Source organism: Oenanthe melanoleuca, chromosome 7 (assembly GCF_029582105.1).
Source record: "Oenanthe melanoleuca isolate GR-GAL-2019-014 chromosome 7, OMel1.0, whole genome shotgun sequence".
Lineage (NCBI taxonomy): Eukaryota > Metazoa > Chordata > Aves > Passeriformes > Muscicapidae > Oenanthe > Oenanthe melanoleuca.
The window spans coordinates 3,106,248-3,126,425 of NC_079341.1; the positions used below are offsets into that span (position 1 = coordinate 3,106,248).

The following is a 20,178-nucleotide window of genomic DNA, read 5'->3' on the forward strand; positions in this document are numbered from 1 at the left end:
GAGAACACAGTGGGCTTGCAGAAGTGCAACCAGAGCGTGGTGCTCAGCACGCAAGGAGAACTTTTAGAGAGGTGTGGATGTCTGGAAACACTGCAGGCTACTTCACACCCAGGTTTGTGTGAAGGGTTGATTTTATACATCAGGAACTGCAGCAGACTTAGATTAAAGAGACAAAATATGTGTGAGAAGCATGAAAATGGTTATCAACACAACCTTCCTGTGTGATCTGAACTTGGGTGCTGGTACCAGAATGGGGCATGCACTGGGCTTTGTTCACTGGCAGCCTGAGAGCCACACTTACTGTGCACACTCTCTGCTTGGCAGTATTCCTTCAAACTAGAGAAAAGAAACTCTCCCAGAACAGCAGAGATGCCCATGGGAAGAAGACAGATGGAAGAGGTTGACAAAATTTGTGTACGGCAGGGTTACATTAGGGGATCACACTGAAGAACCCTCCTATTTAATAAAGGTTCAACACCTAGTATTTCTTTTTTTCACTTTTCTTTTGTTCTCAGAGTTGACTTTGGACAGCAAATAAAGTCAAAGAAAGAGGGTGTTAAATTTATTTTGAATGGAATGCAATGACACCGATTTTTCCAAGTGAGGAAAAGCTGTAGATAAAACATCACTCAGGGTTTCTATTTCCAACCCGTACGTTACACCTCACCTTCTCCCCTGTGCAGAACATTACTCCTCCTGAACGGAGCGGTATCCGCTTACAGCAGCGCTGCTCCAAGGGAAAAAAAAAAAAAAAAAAAAGAAGAAGAAGAAAGAAAAGTTTTCCTCTCCCCTCAAAAAAAGCCATTTTGTTCAGCCAGATGTTGTACAAAATGGCACGGCCGCTGTGCCGGAGGGGGGCCGGAGGGCGGCGGCGAGGCCAATGGGCGCTGGGGCGGCGGCGGCCGCCTCCCCCCGCCCAGCCCCGCTATATAGCGCGGGGAGCGGCGCCGGGCCGTCCGACGGCTGTCCGTGCCGAGCCGAGCCGAGCCGTGCCCAGCCGTGCCCAGCCGTGCCAGGATGCCGGGCCGCAGCGTGTGGCGGCTGGCGCTGCTCGCCCTCTGCCTGGGGGCGGCGGCGGCGGGGGGACAGCGGCGCGGGGCCGGCGGCAAGAGCCGGCGGCAGGCGCAGACCCAGACCACCTCGCTGCCGCAGGGCAGCGCCGCGCAGGGAAAGCGTGAGTACCGCGGGCTGGGCGCGGGGCTGCGCTCCGTGCGACCCCCGAGCCGCCCCTCGGCTCTGCCCCTTCCCTCCCGGCTGCCCGACCTCGCGTTCTCTCCCCCTTCTGCATCCCCGTTCCTCCTCCTCTCCCCCCAGAGACCTGCTATGACAATGGACGGTACTACCAGATAAACCAGCAGTGGGAGCGCACTTACCTGGGCAACACTCTGGTCTGTACCTGCTACGGTGGGAGCCGAGGGTTCAACTGCGAGAGCAAGCCCGAACGTAAGTTGGTGGCCCCTTTTGTCTGCGTCGAGACCCCAGCGCGGCTTTTGGTGCCGAGTAAGCCAAGCCTTGTACGAGTTAGGGCTGGCAGCCCAGGTTTTCCGCTGGAGTTTGGTGCTTAGGGTCAGTAATGGGATCTACACTCAATTACACTGAAGATCTGGCTTGGGATTTTAAGAAATGCTTTTCATTAGTGATGGGCCTGCCACCAGAACCCCGAGCCAAACATCACTCATCTCTCTGGAGGATTGGATCTAAACATTAATTTTGGAGCCAACCTCTTCTTTATAATGAACTGAACTGACTCCTGGACTCGCACGGGGAAGTTCAAATCTGGAGTCACTTTGCAGCTCTGGCTCTGCTCTGTTTGATTGCTTCACCCCAACTTTTCATAGCTGTGCAGTGTCGTCAGCTTGTTTAAAAATATTTCAACTTACAACTTTCCACAGCCTCCCGGCCGTGCTGTGAGCTTTCTATAATTGAGTGTAAAATGAGATTGTTTAGTCTGTGCAGAAAAAGTTTAGGGAACAGAAAGAAGTTTAAATGCAAGGTCTGCTGGAGGATCACTCTCCAGGATTCGGTGTAGTTCAGTTTATCAGTTGTAATCTATCTGTATTTATTGGTCTGAAGCCACTGGTTTGCCATAATTCCTTTATGTTGCTCTGGAGGTGGAAGAGATGAAAAAACTGGTTCCTGGCTGACAGTGCTCATGTAGGACAGATGTGAGCATCTCAGCCATCTGTTCTGCAAGGTTTATGCTGCCTGCCTCATGGCTGGAGTATTTTAAAGAGTACTCAGTCCCCTTACTCCATAAAAGAGGGTTCAATCTACTTTTCCTTCCCCTGCAGAGATTCCCAAGTTTTACAGTTTTGAAGTCCAATAGGAAGCTTTCTTTGTGACACAGTGAACTTTATCTGCCCAGCAGTGAAGAAAGTTTTCTGCCTCACATCTTGAGTGTGGTGGCAGCACTGATGTCCTGTAATCACTAACCTATGCATGACTGTGAGCAATACACAAGTAGTGAACTTTGCTGTTGACTTTGGTGGGACTGCTGCAGAATTTGGGGTTAATCTACTCAATTTTTTGCTAAGTCAGAGCAAGGAGGATTAGCATGACAAAGCACACAGTTTCCAGGGGTTGCTTGCTCCCTCCTGTCTTCAAACAGCTGGGATTGGTGCTTTCAGTCATGCCTGCCATGTGCAACTTTTGGTTCCCTGAGGGAGGGAAGAAGAGGTGATTGAGCATCATGAGGGCCTTGAGGGGGCAAATTTCACCCAACTTCCTCTGCTGTTTTGTCCCATGAGGAAAGAGGAGACTGATAGGCATTTTTCCCCAGGAAAAAAAAGGAGTGCCTGTGTGAGGAGGCAAGGAATGTGTTTCTGTTGACTGAACATCTTACTGGTGTGATTACATGAAGGTGATTATTTAAATTTTTTATTTCTCCCTCGTAGCTGAAGAGACCTGCTTTGACAAATACACTGGATCCACGTACCGAGTTGGGGAGACCTATGAGCGCCCCAAGGACTCCATGATCTGGGACTGTACTTGCATTGGAGCTGGGCGTGGGAGAATCAGCTGCACCATTGCCAGTATGTAACTGAGAGCCTATTCCTAGAGCTATTGTTCCTTACTGTCATATTTTCCAGAGCAATTGACACAATATTCCCAGTGCATGTTAGCTACAGTTGCGTGGGGTTTAATCCAAAGCTCAGTAAAACTTTGAAATTAAAAGTCCTTGCCCCATATAAATACATTTGCACAACCAAACTCCTCTTTTATTTAAGAGGTCAAATGCTATGTGAGAAAGCTTAGGCCAAAAATTACTGTTAGTATCCAGCCATACAGGCTAGTAATTTATTAAGTACCATGGTGTGTTACATCTTCACAGGTGCAATTATAAAAGTAATTTTTTGACTGGGGGGAAAAAAGTCTGCTCTGTGGCTGGTGGATTAAAATAACACCATGAGCATTAATAGGACTAATCAGAATAAATGATAATAAATGAATGCCACCTGAGAGCCAGTCCTTCATCCTTCAAAAATGTCACTGAACACTTGTCTGTAAGGGAACTGGTATTTGATATCCAGACAGCAGCTTAACATGTTTCTGCAGCTCCTTTTTCACTAGCCTGACCCGTACTTTCCTCTTACTCTTCCCTCTCTTCCCTTGGTCCTTTCTCCCCAGCTCCCCTTTCACGTCTCTGTCTGGAAATCCTTTCCTTATTGAGTCACTGAATTGTTCACAATTTCCCTTTAGTTTATAATTGGGCTTTCTGTGAGTACAGAGGGAAGATTGCTCTGTGTCAGGATTTTTGGACTGAGATTTCAAAGTCTCTGAGGTACCTTTTGAGAAAAGTCTTGCTGTTAAAAGTATCCAGTTTCTTGTTCAAGAGACACATGCAGATCCTAGTGGTGTTGCCACAGAGGACTCGGAAACCAGCCATCATTGTAGCATGGGAAAAAAATAATGCATTAAATCTAACAAGTATAGCTGGAGCCCTTCTGAATTTAATGGCATTTTATTGGGCAGGGATGATAAGTGTTGTAAGAAAAAGAGTCAGTAAGGAAATTGCGAGTGTAAGAGCAGCCTTGTTTCCTCATCATCAGCCTGGTTTAGAGCTCACTGGAGAGTCTCACTGACTGCAACTGGCTTTGAATCAATCTTCAGAGCTCTGAGCTTCCCTGCTTTCATAAATGAGCCCACAAAACGTTTTACTGGCTCTTAATAAATGCTGGGATGTGGGTGTTTTTTTCTTTCTTTTTATTTTTTTGGATTCTTCCAAAGAAACAAACCCTGTGCTTGCAAGCTGCCCTGCACCGTGCTGCCCTCCCTCAGCCTGGGCCACCTCAGAGCTGTGGGGCACTGATGGGCTGGAATCAACCCCAAAAGAGGTCTGATTTCCCACTGAGCTGTCACACCAAGCACCTCCCTATCCTCCACGTGCTGTCCTGGCCACTGTGTCTCTCATGAATGGCTGCAGAGAAGCCCAAAAGTGGCGTTGCCTCGAAGAAGATGGAGGCAAACCCTCTCTTATCAGCCCTCAGCCTGAGAGCAGGGTGTGAGGGAGAAACAGTGCCCTGCCATTCCCTTTTCACCAGCCAGGCTTTGGCTGTGGTTTGGAACATGGAGAAGTTAGCTGAGGAAGGAGGACAGGGCCTTGGAAGTACAGAAAATGATGGGTGCCAACAGAAAAGGGGCAAAACTGTGAGGTTCTCAGACCTGCAGTGCTCTAGGCACCAACTCCAGAGCTCTTAGGCTCTTACTATACTGGGTTCTTTTAAATAAGCAAAGCAGCTAATAGTTGAAAAGGTTATTTATTACAAAGCACATCTTATTACAAAGCACATCAGTCTCAAAAGGCAAGCAGACAAGCAATGGCAAATGTAGTGTCAGTAAGTGAATGGCTGCAAGCCAGAATGGCTAAAAGCACCAACTCTCCCCAATACAAACTCTTATATAGGATTTTTCCAACAAGCTGAGATGCAAACTTGGACCACCACTCCTTAACCTATTAGAATTCTAGTTTCTTAGCACACTAGCTTATGTATAGAACAATGCATACAACCTATCTTGTTCTATCTGAAAAATGTAAGCAGTATTCTTACTATAGCTCTATTATGTCTATGTACTGTCTACAACTGTGGGCCTGGAGCCTCTACTGAAGATACCAGTATGTTTCAACCTTCACTAGAACTTGCTCTGCTACTCTGGCATTTGAAGCCTTTCACTTACTAAAAGCATTCGAACTCACCCTAAAACTTACTAACTTACTTCTACTTAAATGTCTACATTATGTGTGGGTGGCTTAACATACTTCAATCCATCCAAAGGCTTTAATTCAATCCCTGCACTCTGATATCTCTCTGAAGAATTCCGAGAGGCCTCTGGCTACACAAAACATTGGGCGCCATTTTGCAGGCTGGTGTTCCCCCCTCATTCTCCTCAATGTCCCTCCTCCTCTTGCTGCCCCCACGGCCACATGGCCCTTACCTTGTCACCACCATGCCGTCCCTGGCGTGTCCCTCACCTCGGCTCCTCGTCTCTCACCCCAGACCGCTGCCATGAGGGCGGCCAGTCCTACAAGATCGGCGACACGTGGCGCCGGCCCCACGAGACGGGCGGCTACATGCTGGAGTGCGTGTGCCTGGGCAACGGCAAGGGCGAGTGGACCTGCAAGCCTGTGGGTGAGTGGCTGCTCCTTCCTTCTCCCTCAGGGAGTGTGGGCCCTGTCTGCTTTGTCTGCCCTGAGGGCTGGGGATGGCCCTGATCCGCTTTTCCCCTCACAGCGGAGCGGTGCTACGACAACACGGCCGGCACGTCCTACGTGGTGGGAGAGACCTGGGAGAAGCCGTACCAGGGCTGGATGATGGTGGACTGCACCTGCCTCGGTGAGGGCAGCGGCCGCATCACCTGCACCTCCAGAAGTAAGTGCCAGCAGCTGCTCCACTTAATCTATCTTGTTATTTTTATTTCTTCATCCTGCATGGGAAAGGAAAGTTAAGTTATTCCTTCGCCTGCCCGCTGTAATAACAGTGGTTTGTGAGGGACGGCCGTCCCTGAGGAATGGCGGGAAGCGGAAGAGGGGAGAGAGGCCTGTGTGGTGCCCTAGCTGCCATCTAGGAACACTCCCCAGAGCTGATCATAATCAGATGGATTACTTGAAATTTAATCTCATGGGGAGAGAAAGGTTTAAAGAATCTGTATGTCAGCTGAGCCACAGCCAGGCATCTCCCAGAAGTCAGGGAAGTCGCTTGGCCCATGAAATGGCAGAGGGTTTAGTCTAGGATGTCCATTTCTGTGCTTTCAAGGAGCCTTCTGAGGGACAATCAAGTGGTTTTTAAGTTAAATACCCTTTCCAACATCAGGATCTGCAAGATTAAAATATTTTCTTATCTCTTTCTCTCTATTACTGTTTAATTTATGTGTTAGCTGAACCAGGGTTTGTTCTGCCTACTCTACCATCCCACTTTCCCACCCCATTTCCCACTCCAGCAGCACAGGTGATGTTTTTTCAAAAAGTTTTTGCATCAGTGAGGCACATTACCGTAAATACTCCATTTTATTTGTATTTGCAGAGCAAACAGGACTTTTAGAACCCAAAATCTTGCTTGTTTATTGACCTTCTGGTGCAGTCCTGTTAGCTCCACCACAGCATTTACTTCTGTCTCGGGTTTACTCCAGTTGCCTCAAGAAAATTTAACTTTGTACCTTACACCTTGGTTATGCAAGGTTTGAGAAACTCTTCTGAGGCCTTTCAATTGCCTCATATTCAGTTGCCTTGGGGCACACAAATAATGGATTTTTGCTGATATAAACAGCAGACCTGTAAAAAATAAGACACTGAGGAGGGTTGAGATTAAAATGTAAGATCTGGAGAGACCTGGTCAAGAAATAAGATATAAAAGTCAACCCAGCCTTGACAATATTAAGTCTGTTAAAGACATATGGGGAAAAATCATTAGCTGTCAAATGGGAATGAATAAAACAGAATGCGTTGTTTTTGAATTTTGGAGGACTTATTATTGCTAATAAAATGTATTTGGCAGTAGCTTTCTTTCCATAACTCAGGTCTGTGCTGTTGTATCATGGGGGAAATTGCAATATAAGGACCTGTTCATTTTTCATTTTGTTTTCCTATTACATTTGAATAGAGAAATTCAAATTTATGTATATAAAATGATACCTCTAGCCCACAGAATGGCATTACACTTCAAGTGTGTGCTGCTATTACAGATCTTTTATGGCCAGCATTTTCCAGAATCACAGCTGGTTGCTTCAGTGACATTTCAGCTTTTCATTGAGAAGAGTGTCCTTAAGACACATTTTTTTCACATTTGCAAAATTGCGTGATGAGTACCTCACCAATTTACCATACTTCTGGCAAATGCTCAATTTCTGGCCATTCTAGTAGTGTGGATCTGTAACATGTTTTCTACATTCACATTCTATCCCATGTGCTCTCTCAATGGCAATCTGGCTTAATGCATATGTCCTTCCACAGTTCTTCATAAATCCACATTCATTGATCTGTGATTATATTTGAGCCACTGTATCAAGTTTCCCTTGAATAAGAAGGTAAAACGTTGTAATGGAAGAAGAACTAGTTAATCCATGTGGATCTGGCATCCAGACAAAAGTAGTTTGTTGTGCTGTCCTTTGAACCCATTTGCTCAATTCATTGGGGGCTGTGGGTTATTAAAGAGATTTAGGAAGTCTGGTACTCCTGGTATTACTTGAGCAGCTTGTATTAACTCCACTGCAGCTTCATGCAGGTGTCTTTTGGAAGATATGGGATTATGTGTTGCCCTGAAACAGGTTTTAGTCCCTTCTAGATGAGGGAGAGCTCTGAACTTGAACTGTGCCCTGTGTATAGTATGAAATGACGAAGCTGCAAAGACTCCTGTTTTTTTTTTTTTTTTTTTTAAGGAAAAAAGGTCATTAAAACAAGTTTAACTTTAAAGGTGTGTGCTAGACAGAAGGGGTTTAGGATGGTTTTAAAAAGTAGCTTATTTTGACAATGGCTGCAAAGTGAAAGCACAGTTCTGGAAATGAATGGAAATCTTCCCTTAGGCTAAAGCACCGGGATTTTGGGATGCTCTCAGTTTAGCAATAGTGAGCTTCAGAGAATAAGGTGGGCCTTTAGTCCAGGCTTTACAGGATGAGCTTGTTTGATAGAACTGGTGGTGGAGTGCTGGAAAGTTCCCAGTGCAGTCATGCAGTGCAGGCCCAGCTGAGAGTCACCTTCCTCCCACAGATCGCTGCAATGACCACGACACCAAGACTTCCTACAGGATTGGGGACAACTGGAGCAAGAAGGATAACCGTGGGAACTTGCTGCAGTGTGTCTGCACTGGGAATGGCAGAGGAGAGTGGAAATGTGAGAGACACACATCCCTGCACACCACCAGCACTGGTAAGGGGGACATCATGGCGTGGAACAAAGGGGAGGGGAAGAGGAATGCCACGTTTCAACAGGTTAGGACTTGAAGTTGGGTTGTTCCATCCTAAAGTATTTCAGAGTCTTGTCTGGGAAAGATCAGCAAAGAAGGTCAGAGTTCAGAAGATGCTCCCTGTTTGTGTGTGTGGAGATAAGATTAATTGGTACCTTGTTTCCATGCACAAATGGGGCACATGCAGATGGGATTGCCTGCACAATCACAGGGCAGTAAATCACATCCAGGACCCTGCATCCACAGGAACTGTCTTTGCCTTGGGAGCATGGCACTCTGAGTTAATGTTTGAACTTTATGTATTCGCCTCAGGGTAACTTTCTTGAAATGTCCTTTATTTAAACCCCACTGAGACCATCTGGTTTCTTTGACATGATAAATACACCTACTAATGGCTGAGCTTAAAAAACCCAAAAATGTCAAGGAATGTATACAATGCTGTTTAATTCATGTACATGAGATAGCTTGTAATTTTGGTATGAAATATTGCCTCGTTTACAGGTAGCATATTTTTTGTGCCCAAGGTTTAAATCCTCAGCTCTTAAATTCTTTTTGTTGTCATTTTAAGGATCTAGGTTTCTTATCAGTGAGTGCAATGTAGAACTTCTGTTTTCCTGCAGTGCCTGCACTAAATTTTTCTTGGTAGATGACTTTTAACTCTTTGGTGCCATCAGGTTGACTTAAAAGTCTCAGAAAGTCTGAACTTCAAACTGTGTAACACTTCAAGGGTGCCAGTATTTTGTTTCCATTATTACTTCCCCTGTTTCAGCAGAGCTGAATTTGTGGAGGTTCCTGTGGGAAAAATGTAGCAAAAATTTATATGATGAAGGCAACAACAAGCCTCTTTGTCTCTCAGTATTATTCCAAATGATAATGTGCCAAAAACTTTGATTTGAAATTTTTTGAGTAAAAGAATACATTTAAAGTATATTCTTCTTGTTTTTCAATGAAAAATTCAAAATTAATCCTTTTTGCCTTATCTCACTACTTTCTTGGTAACATTTATTCTATGGTCACTGATCTTGATTTTTCTATTTGATGTTTCCTTCAATTTTCCCCCCAACAATTTGTTTTCTAAATGATTTGTATGGAAAACAGTTTCTAAAGCCACTCTACAGGGTTGGAAACCAGAGGCTGTCATTAGCAGAAGGGGGGAGCCATTCTTCTAATTTTGAAATTTGCCAAGTGGAATAATTAAGCCGCGTCTCGGGAAGCTTAAAGAGTGTCGTGCCTCCCGTCTGATGGAGTGCCTGAGGTTTTTATTATCTCAGCATTTAATGGCAGCCTCCTGCTGCTGAGCTTTCTGTGCCACATGTCCCTTGTGTTGTGCTGCAGGCTCTGGCTCCCCCAGCATCACCAACGTGCAGACAGCGCTGTACCAGCCCCAGCCCCAGCAGCCCCAGCCCCAGCCCTACGGCCAGTGCATCACGGACAACGGCGTCGTCTACTCCGTGGGCATGCAGTGGCTCAAGACACAGGGCAGCCAGCAGATGCTCTGCACCTGCCTGGGCAACGGAGTCAGCTGCCAGGAGATAGGTATGAGCTGGGGTGTAGTGCCTGCTCAATCCAGTGAGGCCTCTAGGACTGTCCTGTGGCTTAATTTCTAAGTAGAACCCTTTGTATGCATGTCAGAAATGTCCTCTGATGGAGGAAGGTGCAAGTGGGGAAAAAATGGTTTGGTTGTTTGAAGCCTGGTTCTTTAGGGCAGGAACGTTTCCCAGTGAGCTATATATAACCTGCTGAGGGGAAACAGAGCCCTTGGGGAGCAGCATTAATAGCTTTATTCAAATGGAGCTGCAATAATATATGTTTGGAAAATAATGGAAAAGAATGCCACAGCTGTGGAGCTGTGTGTTGGTGTGTGTTGGCCTGGCTCCATGGCAGTCAGTGTGGGTTCCCAGCAGCCAGCGACTTGGTTGCTGTTTTAGAGCCCTGAGATTTGGGGATTGCTTCAAACTGCAGTCTAATGCTGTGATTTTCTTTTTGAAGCCGTGACCCAAACGTACGGTGGCAATTCTGATGGAGAGCCCTGTGTGCTGCCTTTCACCTATGATGGCAGGACCTTCTATTCCTGCACCACCGAAGGCCGCACAGATGGGCACTTCTGGTGCAGCACCACTTCCAACTTCGAGCAGGACAGGAGATACTCCTTCTGTACCGAGCAGAACGGTGAGTTCTTCTCAGAGGGTCTTCACATGCATGTGGCCCTGGTGTAGGGATAGAGGGAGGAGCAGAGCTCACAGGAACAGGCTGCCTGAGCAATTCCAGCAGTCTGGAAAGACTCGAGGCAGCAAGGCAGTGCTGTGAATGGAGGGATGCCTGATGACAGAGCACTTGTATGCTCCTGGCATCTTTGGAGGGTGCTACAGATGGGCCTCTTGAGTCCTGTTCTCTGTCCTCTGAGCCGACCTTAGAATGGGAGTGCCAAAGCTCATGGTGGAGCTTTGGCCCAAAGGATGCTTATCTTTGGCTTTGCTTGGGTGAATTGCTTCAAGCAATGCCCATATTAGGCTGCAAAGAGGAGGTTATCCATGGAATACAGTCTGTGCAGTTCTGTCACTCCCTCCAATCTGGCTATCTAGCCAGGCTGCCATATATAGCAGTGATCTTGATGTGATTTGTGGTCACTGCTCAAGAGCTGGAGCATGACTAAGGCAGCAGCATTCCCTCTTGTCTGTGGATGGTCACTGTTCCCTTCACAGTACAGATCTACCTACCTGTGTGGTTGCACTTCCTGGAATGCCTGTCAGATATCCATGGAGCAGCTTCTTGGGATCTGACCTTGGAAAGAATATGCTTCCACCTGAAAATACTGCTTCTTCTACTGCATAGACACTTAAAAAAAATTCAGTTCTACTTTAGTTGGTTTTTTCCCAATAAAAGTCAAGCCTTTCTCTGCAGGGCATATAATACTTTCTTTAAAAAAAAAACACAAACAAACTAACCACTGAAATGCTGTCCCTATCCATGCACACAGTCATGATTTAGAGAGGCTTCTTGTGATACACTGTGGATAAGAGAAACGTGATACAGAAAATCTCAGTAAATGTCTTCTTGTTCTCCAGTATTTGTAAAGCAGAGTTGCTCAAGAGGTGATTAGTTCAGGTAGATTACAGCCCTCTTTCCACTGCTGCTTGCAAAACATGAAGCTTCCAGCCTGGAAAGAGGCTTTGGCTTGTCCTGTTGTACATAACTGAGCTGTAACCCTTTCCTGAGGGTGAAGGTTTTTCTCAGAGCTGAAGGGGCACCACTGGGAAACAGCTTCAGTGAGATAATACAGGTATGCTGAGAGCTGTGAGTTTATTTTGTTCCCTAGGCTTTGGGAGAAGGGATCTACAAAGCTGCTTTCAAAACACAGTAAGCTTTGGTTTTCCTAGTTTCCTGGGAATTCCCATGGCTGCCTCTGCAGCTTATTCCAGAGCAAAGCTTGAACTGAACTGACCTTGTGCAAAGCTTATGTTTCCACGTCTGAATTAATTAAAACCAAGAAAAGAGGCCTGTGGATTATATACAGGGCACACATGGGGAAAAGTAGTGCTAGTGGTTTGTTTTCCAAGCTCTTCCATGCATGCTAAGAGAGGCTGCAGGCTGCATTTGCATCTGTTCTCTTTCCATTTTTTTGTACAGTTTTGGTCCAGACACGTGGTGGCAATTCCAATGGTGCTCTGTGCCACTTCCCCTTCCTGTACAACAACCGCAACTACACCGACTGTACTTCTGAGGGGCGGAGGGACAACATGAAGTGGTGTGGGACCACCGAGAACTACGATGCTGACCAGAAGTTTGGGTTCTGCCCCATGGCTGGTAAGGCTGAGAGCCATGAAGGGCTTATGGAGCACCTGTATGTGGCTCTTTGAGCTGGAAAGTGAAGCCCTCTCTGTCCTTGGTCAGATCCTGGTGACTTCTAATGAGCTCTCTCTCAGCCCAAAGCCCTTTAAGGCATATCTGAGGTTTCCCTTCTGTTTCCCTTCTGTTTCCCTTCTGTTTCCCTTCTGTTTCCCTTCTGTTTCCCTTCTGTTTCCCTTCTGTTTCCCTTCTGTTTCCCTTCTGTTTCCCTTCTGTTTCCCTTCTGTTTCCCTTCTCCCCATTGACCACTTCTAGCAGAGGTTCAGGTAGTGCTAAGAGAAGGCAATTTTCATTACTTCTTTGCTACAAGCCAGTGGCAGGCATGCTCTTCAGCTGGTGCAAACTGGTGTAGATCTGCCAGAGAACCTAAATATGAGTGTGTGCCTAAAATTTCTTTGTTAAGATGCAGAAAACACTGCCTAATATGAAGGGGAATTATAAGTGGTCTCAGTCCTCAAGATCTTATAAATTTTGGCTTCATAACTATTCTCTTGCTTTCTTCTCACCCAGCCCATGAGGAAATCTGCACAACCAATGATGGTGTCATGTACCGTGTTGGAGACCAGTGGGATAAGCAGCATGACATGGGCCACATGATGAGATGCACTTGTGTGGGAAATGGCCGTGGAGAGTGGACCTGCATTGCCTATTCACAGCTCAGAGGTACTGATTTTCATGTTGATATCACCCCTTCAGTCTAAGTGGGAGGTGGGAGACATTGAAGTTCTTTTGTTATTGTGGGCTTGAGCCCACACTCAAGAGCTGCAGTTTACTCTTTGGGGTAGGAAGGGGATTAGAGGAGCTGTGAAGTTCTTGTCTTATTTATGTGCTGGAAATGTGTATTCCAGCCTTTATAGGTTCTCAAAAAGAAGCAAACCTTGATCATAGCATCCTTCCCTATTTTTGTCTGCATTTAGGAATTGGCATCACTGTGACTTTACAGAGAACTCAGTATAGGCACCTCCACACATCAAGAACAGACAAAACTCCAGACTAGACTGAAGTTTGAAAGCAGAGCTGCTCTGTTTTATTGTTCTGCAGTGAAATTTTCAATTCTTCTGTGCTGGATTAGCCTTTTGCTGGCTAATCTATATGAAAAGCTGGCAGGAAAGCATGGAGATTACTCTTATTTATTTACTCATTTGTGTAAGTGATCCAAGTGGAGAAGTACTTAAGCAATACCAAAAAAAGAAGACTTAAAAGCACAGACATTTGATCATCCTACAGCTAGCTCACAGCACTGGCTTCATGTCTGGAAAAGGCAGGGGGGTTGCTGTCAGGAGGCCAAGAAAGGACTCTTTAACACCACTGCTGAAATGGGATATAATTTATAGGGAAAGGCTCACTCAAGGGCTTTGGAAGGTTTTTTTTTTTTAATGTGTTCCCTTCAGAACAGTGTGAAAGGCACTGCTCAAAGTTCTGGTCTGTGCAAGTCCTGTTTCCATTTACACAGCTAGTTCTCTGCAGTTCCATTCTGGAGCTGACGTGTCTTTCTTGATGATGAGAGGGTAGAGGTACCTTGCTTTTCCAAAAGGCAAAGGTTATCTGAGTAGAGCTGTTTAAACACAGCAGCCAGACCTTGGTGCCTGCAGGAGAGTCTGAGGGTTCCTTGGTTTACCCTGATGCTGTGCCCTTGGTGTGGGAAAAATCATGGGGAATGAAATCATGGGAATCATGGTCTCACTTCCCCAAGGACAGCTGGTCCAGGATTGACTCTGGACCTGAACTTGTGTCTCTTGGGTCCCACTTAACAAAACAACTTGTTTCTGGGCTTGTTTTCATGTTTGTTTTGTCTTTCTGCTCCTTGCTGTGATCAGACTGGCTTTAGGAATTCTGAGCCAGATCCCAGATGGACATTGAACCTAACAGAGTGATACCATTGTGCTAAAGCATGGGGTCTGGTTACTGTGTTATGAGGGATGAGTAGACTGGTAGGCACCAGCAGCATCTTGTGTGTGTAAGAGATCTGCCTCTGCCTTCAGATTGCTACAGAGGATGGCAGAGATAACTAGCAGAATAACATCCTGAGGATGGCTGTCCTTCTTCATTGTATCTTTATAAATTTTGAGCAGTCCTTTTCTCCTTGTGTGGTTGCAGTGATTTGAGGCTGAGGAGTTTCAGCTGAGATGTTCCTCAGAGGAGATGGTTGGAGAGTCAGTGTGGTGGTTTGGATTTTTGTTCACATGGAGTATCTGTCTAAAGGAACAACAAGGCAGTTCTGTATCTGCATTGTGTCCTACAGACCTCTTTTCTGCAGGTGTTGCTTATTTGCACAGTGCTGATAGATGAACTCAGGACCAGGGGTGTGTATCAGCACTGTGAGGGTCACAGATGGCAGGAGGGTTCCTTTCTGGCTTGGATGGAGCTGGTCATGGTTAGTCTGTCTGATCAAGCAGAGGGAGTGGTGTTCCAGGCAGAAGGGTTGTCTTTATGCCTAGACCTATTGCTGATAAACTCTGCTCTCTCCCCAGACCAGTGCATTGTGGATGGCATCACCTATGATGTGAACCAGACCTTCCACAAGCGCCACGACGAGGGGCACATGCTGAACTGCACCTGCTTTGGCCAGGGCCGGGGCAGATGGAAGTGTGATCCTGTTGGTGAGTCACCACTGTCCCCTCATGTCAAACACCCTTTGTGGCTCTGTACAGACTGGCTGTGGTGTGTAGGAACTGGTGTGGGAGTTTGGGCCCAGTCTTTGTCCACTTTCTGTCCTGAATTGTACAAAAGCAAAAAGAAGTCTTGCAATTGCTGGAGGGTAAGTGAAAGGGTATTTGTTAATTTAAGGACATATGCTTGGGCTGTTACACCTGCCACAGAAGAGACATGACTGTGGCAAGCATATGTTTAAAATATGACAGGTTATGGTAGCAGGGCAGTTAGCCCCAGGCTGTGGTGATTTGGCTGGATTCTGGTGCCTGAGCTGTCAGCTTAGCAGGGCTCTCAGCCTGAACACTGATAAAACATGCAGCTGGGCACTGATGCTAGGATCAGTTTTCTTGCCTTTCTCTATCCTAAAATCTTTTCTCTCTGAACTGAAGAAGGAGCACCAGCATATATTAACTTACCTCGGACTGAATTGATTTTTTGGCTACCCTTTGTTCTAGCAAAGAGGGAAAGCTCAGGATGAGAACATGTGTTAACAGTGCTCTGGAGGTTAGCTAAAACCATCATGGTTCTCTGCAGGCATGAGATTTCGTGTCTTCTGCCTCCCCTCCTTCCCTACCAAACCTTGATAGGAAGATAAGACCTGGCTGTTTGGTTTGCAGTTACTAAATACAAGAGAGCTCCAAACCATTGCCAAGAAAATGTATTAGAAATTACTAGCTGGGAAGCTCTGCTTTATCTACAGTAGTATCTGCATGTGTTTACTCAAGGAACACAGATTGTAAAGCTCCTGAAAATTATTAGTTTGAAGGAAGGCGTGGAGGGATGATTTCAGCTATCTGTATAGGTGCAATTAAAGTTTTAATTTTCTTGGCTCTCTAAACAAAGCTCTTATTTATCCAAGCAAGCATAATGCTAGTTCTCACTGGAAGTTTCCATTGATCCAGGCATACATGCAATTGTCAGAATAGAAAGTGTACTGAAGTGATGTATTGTGCTGTATTTACACTAGTTAGGCTGATTTCAGGATTTGATCAGTCCCCCTTTGGTTTATACAGCAGTAAATCTGAGAAGATTCTGCTGAAAATAAAAACATTCTGGGGACTATTAAAGCATAAATGAATTCTGCTGAAGACAGGAGGACTGTTTGCCTTTGATCTCCTTGAGAACAGCATGGTTTAGCTTTGGATGAGAGATGAACTTAGTTGGCCAGGGCAGAGTGGATGCAATTCTTTCTAGGAGGAACACCCCACTGCAATGCATCACAGCTGAATTAGCCCCCTAATATCCAACTTAATACATGCAGTGCTATATTAAGAATCTTGATTTGAGATTCAGGTTCTCTTGCCACTGTGTGTGTTTATATACCTCTATTTGCAAATAAACATTGGTGTTGCATCTTTGTGCAAAAGTCTTTTGGGACTTATTCTTCTGTGTAGATATTTCACTGTGGTTTCAGTAACAGGCAGTGGTGACCTGTCTCTCTTGTGCCTTCAGACCAGTGCCAGGACTCAGAAACCCGCACCTTCTACCAAATTGGAGACTCCTGGGAGAAGTATGTGCATGGGGTCAGATACCAGTGCTATTGCTATGGTCGTGGGATTGGAGAGTGGCACTGCCAGCCTCTGCAGACCTACCCAGGTAAGAAACCCAGCAGAAAATGAGCTCATCTGCTGAGGAAGAGCTGAGGAAAGACAGCTTTCCACCCCTCACCTGTTCAGGTTGCTGTACCTAATGCCTTTTGGTTTCCTTTTAAAACAAAGCAGATTCTCCCTGTCCCTTGGCAGGCACAAGCAGATGTCAGGTGGTTGTAAAGAGGGGCCCAAGCTCTTTGCAGCTATTCCTGAGGTCAGCTTAGTTCAGAGAATGGCCCTCAGTGCACACAACAATTTGGGTTTACATTGCCTCTTGGTATTTAGTGATATCACACGTGTGATCTTCAGCTTACATTGCCAGAAACTCACATGTGTAGTTCTTCATTTTCCACTCACTACAGAAACAAAATCCATCATGGAGTGAAATGTTTTTCCTGATCAGTGCCCCAAAGAAATTAAATATTTGAACTCATGTTTGTCCAGGCAGTTCCAGGAACTCTTTATAGCGATGGGCAATGCCTGTTTGTTGGTTGTTCAGCTTCAGTTCCCTGAACAGAGCATAAGGGGAACCTCTCTACTTTCCTCTTGGAGGTTGCAACTGCCACTGTCTTAATCTGAATAAGATGAAGTATTAAGGCTTGCTGAGCTTCATTTACTCCTGTTGGACAGCTTAAACAAACATCTCCCTGAGCTATGTGAAATATGCATGTCTCCAGCCTGGAGACCAGGGTTTTGGGCTGCTTTAGACACGAGAGTGACTGAAAATGTGTAAATAAACCAGATCTAATATTTCTGAATGTAGGTTGGGGTTAGGTGAGCTTTGAAATTTTCTGCCTGTGGGCACAAGTTTGTTTTTCTGGAAACGCTGTTAAATGGGGAATAGGTATATATGTTACATGGTTGTCCAAATAAATTACTATTAGGAATGTTGGGAATGGGGTGAGGGTGCAGCTATTTAATGGCTAAAACACTTCCCTGCAGATTCCAGGGATTTCTTTGCTGGGATTTTCTGAGAACTAACATCAGGACAGTGCTGCTGAGTGTTCAGTGAAATCTCCCCAGTGGGGCTGGGAGGGGCTGAAAGGAGAGCCATGGGATCATAAAACCTATCCTTCTCTATTGGGAGCTTGTTGGAGGAAATAGACCTGAGCCTGACCTCGCTGAATGCAATCAGTAGCCTTAAGCATTAGAGCGTTGCAGAACTTATATTTTCATCAGTTCGTGGGTTTGTTTTGCCTCAGGACTTCCACCAACCCTTCTGGTGGGGTTTATGTGCAGAAGAAAAGTCTCATCTGTGGAGTCCTCCACAGAGTCAGGATAATTCAATGCTTCAAATGAACTGATAAAGAAATTTAGTAAAATAGTAGAAGATTAGTGTCTCTTCAGGGTGTACTCAGTGTCAGATGAGAAGTTTTCCTTCAGCCATGCTGCATGATTAGACCTGGATTTGGCAGATGGTTTTTATCAGCTTCCCTGCTGCCATTGCAGAAGACATTTATGATGAAAACACTTTTTTGCTGAGAAATTTCCCCCATTTCTTTGAACAGCAAGACTTTGCTTTGCAGACTTTTTTTCTGTACTAGACCTCCCCCATTTTCCATTTCATTGATAGCTTACAAGGAACGGACCCAAGCAACACTCTCACAGATTTTATTCTTCTTTACTGGTTTTTTAGTTAGCAATGAAGCATTAAGACAACAAAACTAATTTCCCATGTATAGAAATATTATGTGGGCCATGCAGCTTTCTTGCTTTTTGATGACTCCACAACACCCCCAGTACATTAAAACTGGCAATTATTTTTTTTTTCAGGGTCAACTGGACCTGTCCAGGTGATCATCACAGAGAGTACAAACCAGCCCAACTCCCATCCCATCCAGTGGAATGCTCCTGAACGATCTCACATCACCCAGTACATCTTGCGCTGGAGACCGGTGAGTGCCGCGTTTGCCATCATTTGTATTTGGCTTTTTCTGGTGTCTGAAAGAAGTGGCTGACACAATTTCAGCAAACTGGAGTTGGTTATTCAGTGTTTTTGTCCTGTTGAGGTCAAGAGCTACTCTTGAGCATGAAGGAGAGCCAGTGCTGTATAAACACTTAATGTTTTCTTGCCCAAACTTCACTGGTTGCTGAGCTCCTGAAGTATTTTATTAAACAAAGCACTAGTACAGCAAGCAGACAAGTTTATATCCTTCCTTACCTTAGGAATGTAAATCCTAGTGCAAGCTTCTTCATCCAAAGAAATGCTGTTTTAGTAACGTGCGTATCCAGAGACTACTGGGATACATTTTATTCTGTTAATGAGGAGGCAAAAATGACTAGGATGTGAAGTCATAAACAACTTAGTGTAGGATTAAATAAATAGTCACCCCCATCTTCTCCAAAGTATAAACCAAAACTGGTTAACCACTGCTTGTTGGCTGATTCCTCTGTGAGAAATTATTTGGTTTAACCAACACAGATGAGAGATGTGTTCCAGCTCCCCTGAGCACAGCTTCACAAAAGACCACTTAATGATTAAGAACATTAATACCTCAATGCTGCCTGTTATTAAGAGAACAATAAAGGCCCTGATCCAAAGTCATTCAAGGCACTCAAGTCTTTTTACTGATTTCAGTGTATCTTGGATGAAGGCCTGAATGAAATGGACATTAAAGCACTGGAGTACAAACCTCAGAGGATGGAGCATTATTTTAAAGCTTCCCATAGAGTTGAAACACAGGGTAGAAGGGAAGAACTTTTCTGTATATTGTTTTCAGATGATGGCTTAGACTGTTATTGTGAACAGCCTTCAAATGTATATTTTCCAGCCACTATTTCATGCCTTACTGTGCTTTTGATGAAGGAATGAGTTGAATTTATAACAAGTAATGCTCCTTTTAAAGGGTAAAGTTCATAGCTAGGTTGTTTTTAGTTTACCCCTGTAAAACCTAATAACTCAAAACCATTGGTCCTGCTTCTTGGCATACTCTTCTCTTTTTTGACTTGATTCTGTCAATGCATTAAAGCCATTCAAGTCATACCTGTGTTTGAATACTACAGTGAGTAGTTCCCATGTGGGTTAGGTCACTGGATTCCCCTGCTTGCAGCCTAGGGAGTTTCCTTTTCCTTGCAGAAAAACTCAGGAAGGCAGTGGAAGGAAGCCACCATCCCTGGCCACCGGAACTCCTACACCATCTCTGGCCTGAGGCCTGGAGTCATCTACGAGGGCCAGCTCATCAGTGTCCAGCAGTACGGCCACAAAGAAGTCACCCGCTTCGATTTCACCACAACCAGCACCACAGCAGTGACAAGTGAGCTGAGGGGGCACATCCAGGGAGCCCTCATCTCCTTCACCCACGGCCCTGCTTCCTGCATCCCAGTGAGCACAGAAGCAGGGATGCTTAATGCAGCCTCTCTTTCCTCTCTCTCTAGGCAACACTGTTTCAGGAGAGACAACTCTTCTTCCTCCCGTGGTTGCTACTTCAGAGTCTGTCACTGAAATCACATCCAACAGCTTTGTTGTCTCCTGGGTTTCTGCTTCTGACACCGTTTCTGGATTCCGTGTTGAGTACGAGCTGAGCGAGGAGGGTGACGAGCCACAGTACCTTGGTGAGACAACACTGGAGTGTGCCAGACCAAAGCATTGCTCACAGTCAGTAGAGCTGGTGTGGACAGTGAGCATCTCCCTGTCTTTCAGCAGGATTCAGTTGGGATATGACAGTGGCAGGACCAGCTCGGATTAAAAACTCACTTAG

General features: G+C 45.4%; 1 protein-coding gene across 1 annotated transcript in view; it reads left to right on the forward strand.

Moving 5' to 3' along the window:
* The first annotated feature begins 962 nt into the window (after window positions 1–962).
* The window catches only part of FN1 (fibronectin 1), a 53,391-nt gene continuing 34,175 nt past the window's right edge, over window positions 963–20,178 (forward strand). Inside the window, 15 exon segments of the mRNA XM_056495973.1 lie at window positions 963–1,174; window positions 1,315–1,443; window positions 2,895–3,032; window positions 5,496–5,627; window positions 5,730–5,867; window positions 8,198–8,356; window positions 9,729–9,929; window positions 10,383–10,562; window positions 12,021–12,197; window positions 12,750–12,902; window positions 14,711–14,839; window positions 16,344–16,487; window positions 18,254–18,375; window positions 19,557–19,734; window positions 19,856–20,032. Of these exon segments, the coding sequence (XP_056351948.1) occupies window positions 1,018–1,174; window positions 1,315–1,443; window positions 2,895–3,032; window positions 5,496–5,627; window positions 5,730–5,867; window positions 8,198–8,356; window positions 9,729–9,929; window positions 10,383–10,562; window positions 12,021–12,197; window positions 12,750–12,902; window positions 14,711–14,839; window positions 16,344–16,487; window positions 18,254–18,375; window positions 19,557–19,734; window positions 19,856–20,032 (2,314 nt within the window). The 5' untranslated portion in view covers window positions 963–1,017.